The sequence below is a fragment of the Nematostella vectensis genome, chromosome 3 (genome assembly GCF_932526225.1).
Source record: "Nematostella vectensis chromosome 3, jaNemVect1.1, whole genome shotgun sequence".
Lineage (NCBI taxonomy): Eukaryota > Metazoa > Cnidaria > Anthozoa > Actiniaria > Edwardsiidae > Nematostella > Nematostella vectensis.
This window is the reverse complement of record NC_064036.1, coordinates 19,425,055-19,439,147: the sequence shown is the minus strand read 5'-3', so window position 1 is coordinate 19,439,147 and position 14,093 is coordinate 19,425,055. Positions and strand designations below refer to the sequence as shown.

The window sequence follows — 14,093 nt, the reverse complement described above, 5'->3', positions numbered from 1 at the left end:
TAACCGCCTCTAACAGGTCGTCATCGATATCATCCTATTCTCACGGAGTCCCAATAACTCTAACCGCCTCTAACAAGTCGTCATCGATTTGATCCTATCCTCATGGGGTCCCCATAACTACAACCGCCTCTAACAGGTCGTCATCGATATCATCCTATCCTCACGAAGTCCAAATAACTCTAACCGCCTCTAACAGGTCGTCATCGATATGATCCTATCCTTACGGGGTCCCGAGAACTCTAACCGCCTCTAACAGGTCGTCATCGATATGATCCTATCCTCGCGGGGTCCCGATAACTCTAAACGCCTCTAAAAGGTCGTCATCGATATGATCCTATCCTCACGGGGTCCCGATAACTCCAACCGCCTATAACAGCTAGTCATCGATATCATCCCACTAAACTCGAGCTGATTCAAAAAGGAAAGCGAATAAGCGAGATTTTAGATATCTATTAGCCTCTCTAAAAGAAGGCAAAATTTCTTAGTCCACAGAATTCCTAACCATAGGCAAGGCCGGACACTGTTTATAAACCTGGGAATTACATAACAGTCTATAATTTGTACTACAATTTGAACTCTTCAGCAAATTCAGCATGTTATAAAACTAATAAGCTTAAAAACTAACCTAATCTGATACACTTGGCGTCCCATAGAAATTTCACGACAAGGTGTTTATATTTTGATTTATTTATTTTAAATTTCAATTCATAGGAAATCTTTCATAGAATTATAAGGGATTTTTATTTGTTTACTCTCTGTTTTTACTCTCTCGTCTGTTCTAAAGGAAAACTCGACTCTTGATTGGTTGCCGGGTTTTCTGGTGTCGTCATGCATACGAGTGCTCGGTAGTCCTTTCCATGTCACCGCACTCACATGACGCGCCCCTGCCGTTAACCTGGTGCATCCCGAATATCTCCATCAATTCTCTACCATGTTCCTCTTCGGTCACAACCTCTGACATCAGTTTTACAAAGTCTTGGAATGTCAACTTTCTGGAACCTTGAAACATCAAAATAAACATTTAATTTCTTGTTGGTATGCCGTAATTACTATTGAGAGTTACCGTAATATAACGCAAATAAACTCCTTAATAGTCCCAGGCTCTACGGAGGCACCCTTAACAACAAACTTAATAAAAATGAGCCAAACGGCTGGACATTCTACAAGCCAGATCACGCACAAACAAGCCAAAAAATATAACACTAGTCCTGCATTAAAAGTGTTCTCATTACAGTCCAACACTGTCTCTCTTTGCCAAATGGTAATATAATGCGGTGGGATGTGGTTTTTAGGGTGAGGGGTGGCTTCATGAATCAATACATAACAGATATTCAGCACCACGAGTATCGAGGCCAAGGAGGGACAGGGCTATGGTGGAAGTGGAACAAAGTGTGACAAGGTAGGTGATGGTCCTATAGACCCATATCTTGCAAATTTTCAGCGTAGCAAATTGCGAGGCCAAGAGACTATAATATTATAGGATGTGGCTTTCACATCCATACATAACAGATACACTGTTGAAAAATCTCCTACCCAGCAGTCCGAGATCGGCCATGTACAAATGCACTTCCGGCTCGGGTAGCTCGTAGCCAAACAGACGAAGTGCCTTGAAAAAGTCTCTTTTTCGCATGTGGTCATGTGATGCGTAGACATTAAACACGGCCTCGAGCTCTGCGTAACAAGACAAAAATGGTCGTCATACGTGTGGATGTGATATGTTTCGATATGTTCGCCTTACCAAATAGGGCGCGCAAGCCATGTTCTCCTTCACAAATAGGGCGCACAAGCCATTTTCGCCTTTCCAAATAGGGCGCACAAGCCATGTTCTCCTTACCAAATAGGGCGCACAAGCCATGTTCGCCTTACCAAATAGGGCGCACAAGCCATGTTCTTCTTCCCAAATAGGGCGCACAAGCCATGTTCTCCTTTACAAGCCATGTTTTCTTTCCCAAATAGAGCGTGCAAGCCATGTTCGCCTTACCAAATAGGGCGCGCAAGCCGTGTTCTCCTTCTCAAATAAGGCGTGCAAGCCATGTTTGTCTTCCCAAATAGGGAGCGCAAGCCATATTCTCCTTACCAAGTAGGGCGCGCAAGCCATGTTTGTCTTCCCAAATAGGGAACGCAAGTCATGTTTGTCTTCCCAAATAGGATCGCAAGCCAAGTTCTCCTTACCAAATAGGGCGTGCAAGCCATGTTTGTCTTCCCAAATAGGGCACGCAAGCCATATTCTCCTTACTAAGTAGGGCGCGCAAGCCATGTTTGTCTTCCCAAATAAGGCGCGCAAGCCATCTTCTCCTTACCAAAAATGGCGCGCAAGCCGTGTTTGCCTTACCATATAGGGCCTTTATCGACAGGGTGTGCAAGGCATTGACAGGGGGCACAAGGCGTTAGCCTTGCCAAGCAGGGCGCGGAGGAAAGATTGCCTATTGCTGGGATGGTTAGATTACGGATAGACAAAAAGGGCTCGCAAATTTTATGGGCTCACTTCCCATTGTTTATGATCAGTTGCTAATGATTTGATTTTCTATTTGCTCACCTTGTAGCCAATGCTGTTTAAGATTTATCTCTGGTGGGTTGTAGCTCTCTGTTGATGTCTGACACTGCACCTATTAGAAAAGTATAATAAGTTGCGTATGTGGACCGGATGGGTTGGGGGATGGAGTCGGTTGCTTCACTTTGCTCCACCCGTTCATGTGAGTTTATTCTTTAAGCTACAGAGCCAAAAATAAGATAGGTTAAACGCATTCGGCCTTTGACTTTGTGTCTGTCACCATAGTTTCGACATTACTTTTTTACAAGAGAGGGTGGCGTAATTTCTGATCTCCTCCTGTGATATTCATCTGTAATCTTCTGATGTGATCTGATCTTTACATTGCATCCACAAGAAAGGGGAACATGTCGTTTGCTGTGATTTTAACCCTGAGATATAATTAAACATTTAGCACCGCGTTTTTTTTCGGAAACGGCAAACGTCAAACCTCTGGGTGTCACGTGGAAAGGCCTTGCGGTCAGGTTTGCAGTCTGCGGTTCGCGTTTTGACCTGTGGAGCACCGTCTAGCGGTAAGTGACTTACCTCAGCAGTTTTCCCCTCAAATTTTCTATGAGCTCTCGTTTGAGACCATGAATAGTGTTCTTAATCATTTGACTCTTGAAATAATATATATCCATTGACAATTTGCACAATTACTTAAAATTTTGAGCCGGTGATGGCTAGCGGCGGTTTGCCGTTTGCGGTTAATTCTCAAAACGTTAAATGTCTCTTATTCTGAAAAATTTAATGTCTCTAATATACGAGTACGATCTCTTGAAAAGTAAGATAACATGCTCGCACACACTACTGTTATCTTATATTTATGGAACCCTGAGATCTTCTCTTAAGATCCTCTCCTTTACTCACTCTGTTGCTTTCTGATCTCTCTACAGTTAAAGTGACGTGTCGCCTGCTGGCAGCAGATTTCTTTAAATGTTGTTCAGCGGTACGAAGAGACAGATTTGTCAAATCGACACCATTAATCTGAAATGATCAAAATCTGAATAAGAAAACATGTAAACACAACATCTAAAGGATGTTCAATGACGTTTTGCTACATTGATTCAGACACAACGAGTTGTTGCGTAAAAACTCACTGCTATTATCCGGTCTTTGGGCATAAGTTTTCCTTCTGATGGGCTTCCTGGCCTTACGCATTGCACAAATATCCCATTCTCGTCTGGACTTCTCTCTTCGTCGATTTGGCACATCCCACGTACCAGTTTGATTCCTATTTTCCCACAAATACCTGTAAAACCGGTTTGGAAACTAGAGTAGTCCGAAGCAAAAGATTAAATGTGTTTTCAAATGATTGTACCTTGGTTTATTTTGACGGTGAAAGTCGCTTGTTTTCCTCTTTTGTCATTGCTGCATTGAATTTCTGGCGCACTAAGGTCGAGTGTTGAATGGAGACATCTTATCTAAGGATCGTTTTTAAGTTACTACATTCAGCAATCGGACCATCCATATATGTCCATCTATTTCCATAAACTTCAAGGGAAATATCATACTTTTGATGCATTGCACTGCGTTAGCATGGAACCAGAGGCTTCATACTTACTTTTGATTCAATTATATTTTCCTCACTCTTCGAGAACGCTTGATTAATAATACCTAAAAAAAGAAAGAAATATACAGCTTTCTAAGACGAATATACAGCTTTCATATTTTCCAAAATTGTTACTCCACGGCCCTCGCCGACACCAGAGGTGCAAATACCCTGCGAATATATCTAATTAAAAAAAGTGTCAGCAGTGCAAATGGCAATTGGCAAATGGCGAATAGCAGTTCCAAGGCCGAAAGGCTCTTATGAAAATACTCCAGCGATGCTTTACATCGGTATGATTGATCCATGTTTTCCTGCAGTCGGTTGAAATATAATGAGACACATAGTACCCTTCGGTTGTGTAACTGCCATTTGCCAATCGCCATTTGCCGTTGCACTGACAATGTTTCTTGAAATAGTTTATTTAATAAATAATGAATTAATAAGCTAATGTAGAAAATAAGATTGCATTTTAACTTCGGCGTTTGCAACTGCGAGCACGGTTTCCTGTGTAAACATTTCGATCAGGAAATCACAGAATTCCGTTGTTTGTTAAACAAAATAATTTATGCCTGGTTTATAGTAGTATAAAACAACACTTTTACACTTTTGATAAGTAATACAATTATACAGTTAAAAAATATAATAGGTTTTTATGAGAACGATCTAATATTCCTAACAATATACAGAGCAATCACATCACACTTCCGTAAAAATAGAAGGATGACAAAAATAATACGAAATCATTAAGATGATAATAGTGCACCTTATATAGTGCACCACATACTTATCTTATCGAGAAGAGTGACGGTCATAACAAACTGTCTTCTACTTGCTGCATAGTTAGTTGGTATTGATCTCGCGCCACTTAGTCCGGATATATTACTTCTAATTTGGTCACGTTCACAAGTGCATTGAGACAAGTCCATTGGGTATAAAGCAAAGATTCGCACAGGTTGAAAACAGGGTACAAAGCCACAGAACCGATTATATGAATTTCTCTTGTTTGACTAGCTAATATCTGTCCTGCCAAATAGTTTTCGAGTACCAGGGAATAGCAATAAGCAGAATAAATCCCCCCCCCCCAAAAAAAAAATATAATAATAATTGCCATTCTTCCTACAAAGATATTCCTTATGAACACAATTTTCAAAGCTTTCATCGCAAGATTAATTAAACGTGTTTATTGTTTTACCCACTGTAAACCTATAAACACATCTCCAATACGCCTGAATGCGGGGTTGTTAAATTACGCACTACAGATCCGCCAATTAAATGAAAAATTACAGCTAGCCTGTTTGTTAATAAATAAGCGCCTTCCTTTTAGCGGCTTCAAATTGAAAATCACTTTACTTGTCCCAAAGAATTTAGTTGAGCAGTTTGCTATGAATGTTGAATTGTCATTCTAATGTTTAGAACCTACCGTTTTGAGTGCTTCTCGGTTCGCTGCTAAAGTCCCTCATTTTATTCTACTCCAAAAAATGTTTAGATAACCATGCTAACTGTGAACTGGACGAAAGCTTATGTTGAGGCAAAGTTTAGTGTTTAGCAAAAGTGATTTGCATCAGTGGTATTGTTGTGACGATTATGATAGACATGAGCATCTCAAACCAGAATGGGATTTTCCAGCTGAGTTATTTCAAAAGAGCTATTCTTTGCCATCCGCAAGTTATGGTAATTCAAACTTGCGAAATCTATCACTCATGATAAGGGCGTAGCTAGGACAATTTTCAATCAAAGACTTACACTTTTAAACAGAGAATTACAAGAAGTGGAAAAAGATAACTTCATAATGATTTTTTTTTACAAGAACGCAATCGGCCACTGAAATTTTACATGTTAAGTCACAGAGCCCTGACTTAGACCTTGGTCGGCTGAACAGGCAAATATTGGTTTTGTGTTCCTGTCTTTCGACATTGAGGTGTCATTCTATTAAGAAGTAACATAGGCTTTCTAGGGGGCCTGTTTCTTTCAGAGAATTCAGCTGCAAAAAACCGCGAGTAAAATAGCCTTCGTTGTCTTTATTCAATGGACCGTCCCTTTGATATCATTTTTTTAAAAAAAGTTCATTCTTATCGCCTATTTTGATACAACTGATATTTTTCCCTGTCGAAATCTTCTAGTCACCAAAAGCAGCCAAAAACTCAGAGAAAAACTCGGGAAGCCTGTGGCTAAAAGACACAGCAATGAAAATCCAGATGAAAAAATCTCCAACTAGCCGCGAAAAGAATATCCAGCAAGAAAAGTGACATCCCCGTGAGATATCAGTCAGTTGGTCCCTTAGTCCAGGATTACCTGGTTTTAAGTCACAGAAAACGGTAAATTTCGACAGGGAAAAATATCAGTTGTATCAAAATAAGTGATAAGAATGAACTCGCACCCCTTATAAACGACACTTTCGCAGTCACAAATTCCCGCATACCATATAGCCCCCCCTTCAGACACCCACGCCTAAACACACCACGCACTCTTTTAGGCCACCCCTGATGGGCACAGGGATAGAAGATAGGATGGGAATACTTTTGTTTCTCCCGTCAAGTCCTTGTAGCTGACATTTGCATCATCAGACACGCAGGCCGCGCCTGTTACCTCATGGAAGGGTCAATAAGCTGGTCATCCCTTATTGAAAGATCGTTATATATAAAACTTTACCATATAATACGCTATGACCCCCCTCCCCCCTTCATCAAGTTGGGTGCGATTTTTTACAGTTTTATGGACAAATATTAGCATAAAGTATATATCTCTGTTCTCTCTATTAACATGCAATGAGCCAGCTGGCTCAAATTACTCATTGGCAGAGCTTGGGCTACCTGTGGATAAATTGCATAAATTGCATGTGACAGAGTCTTGCCGGAAATCGTAATTTTGTCAATAGTTGTGACCCTGGTAATACTCTAGCCTGTTTATTATGTAGGGAAAAAACAATCAGTTGTTTTATACTCGTAATGGGAGCAGGAATCCGAGTTGTGCGGGGGCCTGATTGGAAATGGGATTAACATGTCCGCAAAAATTACATAAAATACATAATACAACATAATAAGTATATTGCAACGTTCCAAAATGCACATGTTTACAAAGTTGCATATTCTACATTTTCCCTGCTCATACCTGTTCATCCTCGTTTAATTGCCTTATTCTTGTTGGTGTACAGCAAATTGAACAATTCACAGTAAACCATAACTGACATACCGTAATTGCCGCCCATTAACAAGCGCCTTGCCTAAGGGTAAAATTGTAAATAAGTGCATAATCCAAATAAGGGCATTGGCTTGCTTGTTGCACATAATAGACTTTGATGACAAGGGGGATTTAACGTTAGAAGCGAAGTTATGAAAACTGACAGTGGAACTTGCCAAAAGATTATATCGTTGATTAAGCCTTTTTGCTAGAGTTGGTTTTATTGCTTTTCTTCTTTCAGGAGTGGAGCACTCTCATATATCATGCAGTGAGTGCCATCAACAAGGGATTAAAGGCATGCGCTGGCAGTGTGCCGACTGCGAGGGATATAATCTGTGTACAGCTTCTTATATGGGGGACAAACATGAATTACAGCATGGGTTCTACCTCCATGAATCACCAGATTCATCGAGGTATGACACCAAAGGGGATACGCTGATTGAAACCCAACATTTGAATTATTTATCATGGATAGGAGGCACTCATAAAAATGGTCCAGTGTTTACTACAAAATGGGTTAAATTAAAACACTCCAAGAGGTTATACAAATACATATACAAACAATGATTAACAGAAATGAATACATGAAAGAATAAGATATTGGTAAATGGGAGTGTATAACACATGTGTTCTGGATTTATTGCCAGGTGTGCTAACACAACACTATGCACTACCTCAACAAGTTTACTTTTACCTTAAAGAAAGTGGAAAATGTCTTGAAATTTTGGTCTTGTTCCCACTTCCTCCTTTCTGGAATCCTCTATCTCTCCTAAAGGACCTACTCCTTACAGTACCGACCATATGCACATGTGTACCGAACATATGCACATGTGTACCGAACATATGCACGTGTGTACCGAACATATGCACATGTGTACCGAACATATGCACATGTGTACCGACCATATGCACATGTGTACCGAACATATGCACGTGTGTACCGAACATATGCACATCTGTACCGAACATATGCACATGTGTACCGAACATATGCACGTGTACCGAACATATGCACATCTGTACCGAACATATGCACATGTGTACCGAACATATGCACATGTGTACCGAACATATGCACGTGTACCGAACATATGCACATGTGTACCGAACATATGCACATGTGTACCGAACATATGCACGTGTACCGAACATATGCACATCTGTACCGAACATATGCACATGTGTACCGAACATATGCACATGTGTACCGACCATATGCACATGTGTACCGAACATATGCACATGTGTACCGAACATATGCACGTGTGTACCGACCATATGCACATGTGTACCGAACATATGCACGTGTACCGAACATATGCACATCTGTACCGAACATATGTACGTGTGTACCGAACATATGCACGTGTACCGAACATATGCACAGGTGTATCGAACATATGCACATGTGTACCGAACATATGCACATGTGTACCGAACATATGCACGTGTACCGAACATATGCACGTGTGTACCGAACATATGCATATGTGTTCGCGAAATTGTTATTTCTTAATTTCGCAAATTTTCGGGAGTTTCGAGAAACGGGCGCCTGAATTTGCCTTGTGATTCCAGCAATGAGAGTTTCGATAGACTTTATAATATTATCCTTGCTTTATTGGCAAACAAATTGGATAGTCTAGGGTGCTTATTTTACTCTTAATTTTTGGAAAAAAAAACAAATCTATTTTAAACGTAAGAACCTTCAGTACAAACTTTTTGCTACACGAAAAGAAAATAATAAGATATAATACCACAACATCCGAGTTGCAATTGAAAATGGTCATACTCCTTTACCAGTATCGACCGCACTCTAAACTCGCGCACTGCCCCAGTTTTGTGACTCTCTTATTATCTACGAAAAACTGAGTCTGTCATGTTTGTCTTATATACACACATACTCTCAAGGGCGCGCGACCAGCAATCGAAGCTCGGAATAACTGATTGTTATCTGAGAAGAGCTTATCAAATAGGGGCATCTTGGTGCCCCCACAAATGTGGTATTATCGGGACAAGCCCGGGGTATCACCCTTGCCAAGGGCTCATTGTTGCCAAGTTTCTATTTGACGACGTCTTAACCCCGAAGATGGGCAGGCAAAAGGTGTAATATCACTCAGCCAAGTTACGAACACCTACGCGAATGGAAGGTATACACCTTTCCTTTAAAAAACACCGCACAAGGACATGGAGACAAAGCTCGAGGCTTTGATGGAGAAGATGCACTGTTCCTTGAGATAAATAACGTACAAGTATATGGACGGGGCTCGCACAGTCGGGGCATGCTGAACATTCCAGAAAAGAAATCTTTCTTTTTTTCAGGAAAGGCCGATATACAGTAAGATTGTCTGTTGCATGGGGCAGATGTAGTGAATACCAGGAGAAAAGATTGCTTCTGTTACTCCCGTATAAGATGATAACTGTAAATACACATACGATTTCTTGATACTGGGAGAGTGTTTCTATTCTACCAATGTTACTTGTTACTTGTACTCTAGTTTGCATGACTTACAAAACCAGTTTCTTGTTTTCGGCATTGCTTTTAAAGATGTACACGAAAAATGTGACCATATCAGGCAACGATCGCAAATAATAGTAGACTCCGTTTTACCTGATATAATCTTCGTTCAAACTGCACAACAGAAAGGGTTGCTTTTCCTTTTTTCTATTAAGCTAAAGATATTTATCCAAGACGATTCTTCGAAATATTTTTGTGCCCTGTATATATCAATCATTTCTTTATTATGTTATTTCTTTATCTTTTATTCCACTTCGTGGTAGTTGGTCTTGAGGTCTTTGTCACTGAGTAGTCGTTTGCCAGCTATAGCCTGCGCTGCAGCTACCTTGTTTGTGAGGCTTTCAATAATTATTTGGCTGTTTGCTTGGGTTGAAAGTTTGCAGAAACGAATAATATTTTTTTGAGTTATTTTTTTTTTTACATTTGGAGGCCGGTAAACCTATAACGGTAACTTCATCTTCGGTCGTTCTCTTCTTTATTTTTGGGAGCATTTTAATGTTACTGTACGTCTCATAATTTGCTGCTTTTTCTTCCTTAGTTTTGCATTCATTGTCTTCCTTTTCTTGTCTAATTTTTTTTTCTTCCTGAGTTACAGTAGACTCCTTTTTATTTGTCCACGGCACCCTAATATCTTTGAGGGCCTGCTCTCTCTGTATAAATGTATTCAGTTCTCTGTATAAATGTATTCGATTTCGAGTAGGCAAGTTTTGTCTCAAGACAATGTATTCTCTCGGCAAAAGTTATACCCATCGTTTCACAAGTAACCTTGCGCCGAAAGGACCTCAAGGTGTGATATAGGCATATAACCAGTGATGCCTGTGGGAAACAGTCCTTAAAGGAATCGCGGTTTGGTTTGGTTTTATCCCAAGAAGAATTAATTACTAATTTAATTTAATTTAAATTAATTTAATTACTCCTTTTGTTTCATCTGATACCAAGAACATAGCAAAAATTCCGCTTAATCCTTTCCCATCCACACACAAAAGAAGATAAACTGGCAGCCTCAGTTCCAACAGTTTGTACGCCGCATCCACAAGAAGAAGTTCGGGATACGAGCGGTACATATCTTTCATGTTTCTTGTCCTCAAATAATATTTCCTTGAAATTATTTTCTTCGTCGACGAGGACGTCGAACCGAAGCTGAAGGAAATGTATAGCGCTGTCCAAATAATTCCGGTGTCACGTTTGGATAATAATTGCTTTAGATTTGATAGTGTTTTTTTCTATTTTTTGTTGGATTAACTTGGAGCTGGCTTGAAGAGCTAGAGCTTCTCTTACATTTTCTTTTTCTTGTTCAAGTAGCGCCCTTTGTTTGGGGTCGTAGAGGTGCTCAGATAGGTCATGCGTATGCTGAACGCATATACGTAAAACCTCGAGTGCCTCTCCATCAGAAGAAAGTCTCAAGTAAACTTCAAATGAACAGCCGTCTAAATGTGCAGGTATTTCTCAGTTAGATTTTTTGTTTTTTCTTGCTTTGCCGAAGAGACAATTCAGAACTATGGAGTAGTATTTAAGTTTCTTGTTACTAGATTCCGCTCTTTTTGGTGCCCTTTTTTTAGCAGATAATAATGTGCACGTGTTTTTTTTCCAGATCGTACAAAAATTTTGGTCTTTATATCGTTTTATGCAATCTTCTAATTCCTTCTCGCTCAAAATTCTTTTACCCAGGAAAAAAGGCTTGTCATTGCTATCTGGGTTATCATCTTTGACATCCAATTCAGATTGCACCTTTAGGTTGTCGTCTTTATCTGATAAGACCTTTTCTTTATGTTGTAAGATGTCGTCTAAGATGTCGTCCTTATCTGGTAAGGCGTTTTCTTTATCTTTTAAGATGTCGTCCTTATCTGGTAAGGCGTTTTCTTTATCTTTTAAGATGTCGTCTTTATCTTTTAAGATGTTGTCCTTATCTGGTAAGGCGTTTTCTTTATCTTTTAAAATGTCGTCTTTATCTTGTAAGACTCTTGTATAACGTCGGAATCAGTTCTTTTGACGGCTATTTTCCTGCATAAATGGATCACAAAATTGCTTTCATTTCCAGCCGCTTGCGTTTTCACAATCATAAACAAACAGCCAAAAATTCCAGAAATAAATAAGTTACTTAGCGGCTTCGAATGTGACAGTCATAGTTTTAGTCTAGAGAGAAGTAGCTTACCTGGCAGACAAAAACACTGCAGTCGATGCCATTGTGCTGCTTTGGGATTCCCTGAAAGTGCTTTATTTTAGACAAACTTTACAACCTTGAATGACCACTCCTCCTCGTTGAAACTTTGGCCAGTCTTAGACGATTCAGCTGTGAGATAGTTTCTAGATAAAAGAAAATGAACGATTAGAAATGATCACAAGCCAGTATGAACAAAAGCATCTCTCCATCTTCTTGCGGATGAATCTAGGGGAATGTACAACATGGTACACATTAGAAAGATTCTCTATTGATGTAATGTTATTTTTAATAAATATCGCTTACCACAAAGGGGAACAAGTCATTTGTTGCACTGACGTTGATGACGTTGACGTTGGATAATTCTAGGGTATAACAACATGGTGCACATAAAAAACATTGTCTATTGATGTGATGGTGTTATTTCTAATACATATTATTATATATTATTCCAGAATCACTTAACACCAAAGATGAACTAGTAATTTGATGCACTGTGCTTGATGTTACTGATGTTATCTTTGGATGATTCTAAGAAAAACATGCTGCACATAACAAACATTGTTGAAATAGGGGACCCGCGCCAAGAATCACGTGACCTTTCTGGGTGGCAAATTCAAACCAAAATATCACAGAAATGACCTTCGCCCTTCAACTAGAAAATGTAAAAAAATCTTTTAATAAAACTAAACCCTATCTGATAAAAAAAAATGCTGGATTTTTTCGTAAGCGCTAACTAAATAACAGAAATAAGTTGCTTTTATTATCTGTTATTTTGTTGCTAAAAGTCTGAGCGTGCGCTAGTTTGCCACCCAAACAGTCACGTGATCTCTTAGCGCAAGTCTTTTCCCAATTTTCTCAAACTCTAGTTCCACTATGACCACTAAACACAGTGTAAGCCACATAAATACAGTGTAAGCCTCGACTTGAGGCAAATTTCATGCGGATACCAGCGAGAATCCTCTGCAACTTGGAATAATTTGGAATAAAACAATGTAAAAACCTGTGAATACTTCATGATATCGCAATCAATATTTGCATATTTGATATTTGCTATCAATTCAATTGAAACCAAGGCTTGCACTGTATTTATGCGTCCTCAGTGGAACTCGAAACTGGACTATTAAATGGTTATTTGACGAATTTAAATAATCATTAATTTATTGTATAAAAGTAATTGACATAACAGTGTTATTTATAATATATAATTTCAGAGTTACTCACCACCAATGGGAATTTAGTCATTTGGCCTGTCATTTAGGCTATAGCTCCTCCTAACATTTGGCCTGTTATTTAGGCTATAGCTCCTCCTAACATTTGGCCTGTCATTTAGGCTATAGCTCCTCCTAACATTTGGCCTGTTATTTAGGCTATAGCTCCTCCTAACATTTGGCCTGTCATTTAGGCTATAGCTCCTCCTAACATTTGGCCTGTCATTTAGGCTATAGCTCCTCCTAACATTTGGCCTGTCATTTAGGCTATAGCTCCTCCTAACATTTGGCCTGTCATTTAGGCTATAGCTCCTCCTAACATTTGGCCTGTTATTTAGGCTATAGCTCCTCCTAACATTTGGCCTGTCATTTAGGCTAGCTCCTCCTAACATTTGGCCTGTCATTTAGGCTATAGCTCCTCCTAACATTTGTCCTGTTATTTAGGCTATAGCTCCTCCTAACATTTGGCCTGTCATTTAGGCTATAGCTCCTCCTAACAATTGGCCTGTCATTTAGGCTATAGCTCCTCCTAACATTTGGCCTGTCATTTAGACTATAGCTCTTCCTAACATTTGGCCTGTCATTTAGGCTATAGCTCCTCCTAACATTTGGCCTGTCATTTAGGCTATAGCTCCTCCTAACATTTGGCAAACCCCACCTATATCTAGCTATATCCCCCCATGTTGTGGTGTGATCAGTACCAGTGTTTAAAAGAGCCGCCATCTTTAATTATACTGAATCCCACTGGCCTTATGGGTAAAAACAGGGAGCCCAACATCTACTAACATCTAACATCTCATTAACAACAAACAAACAAACAAACAAAAACAAGCCTAGTTACAATGTGATACTGTAATAACAACGCTAATTAACTTTTCACTACACAAATGCAGTTCAGCTATTCCAACTCATAGTCTTTGTATTTAGATGGGACAACAATATGTCGACCGCTC

The 14,093-nt window shown here is 39.5% G+C and overlaps 1 protein-coding gene and 1 pseudogene across 1 annotated transcript; both read right to left on the bottom strand.

Annotated features, from left to right (window-relative positions):
* Positions 1-671: 671 nt before the first annotated feature.
* On the bottom strand, positions 672-5,727 carry LOC116616072. The gene is made up of 8 exons (XM_032377872.2): positions 5,500-5,727; positions 4,092-4,144; positions 3,849-3,951; positions 3,628-3,779; positions 3,398-3,514; positions 2,537-2,606; positions 1,534-1,671; positions 672-999 (listed from the first exon to the last, which is right to left on the bottom strand). Exons 1-8 carry the CDS (start codon positions 5,537-5,539, stop codon positions 827-829), a joined length of 846 nt encoding a protein of 281 aa, XP_032233763.2. The 5' UTR covers positions 5,540-5,727; the 3' UTR covers positions 672-826.
* A 4,178-nt stretch (positions 5,728-9,905) lies between these two features.
* Positions 9,906-11,736, bottom strand: LOC116616067 (annotated as a pseudogene).
* Positions 11,737-14,093: the final 2,357 nt, after the last annotated feature.

Excerpts from the sequence above, each read along its gene's own strand:
- LOC116616072 (XM_032377872.2), bottom strand. The coding sequence starts at position 5,539 with ATGAGGGACTTTAGCAGCGAACCGAGAAGCACTCAAAACG. Across the intron at positions 4,145-5,499 it reads ACCGAGAAGCACTCAAAACG|GTATTATTAATCAAGCGTTC; the intron begins GTAGGTTCTAAA and ends TTCTTTTTTTAG. Across the intron at positions 3,780-3,848 it reads CACCGTCAAAATAAACCAAG|GTATTTGTGGGAAAATAGGA; the intron begins GTACAATCATTT and ends CCGGTTTTACAG.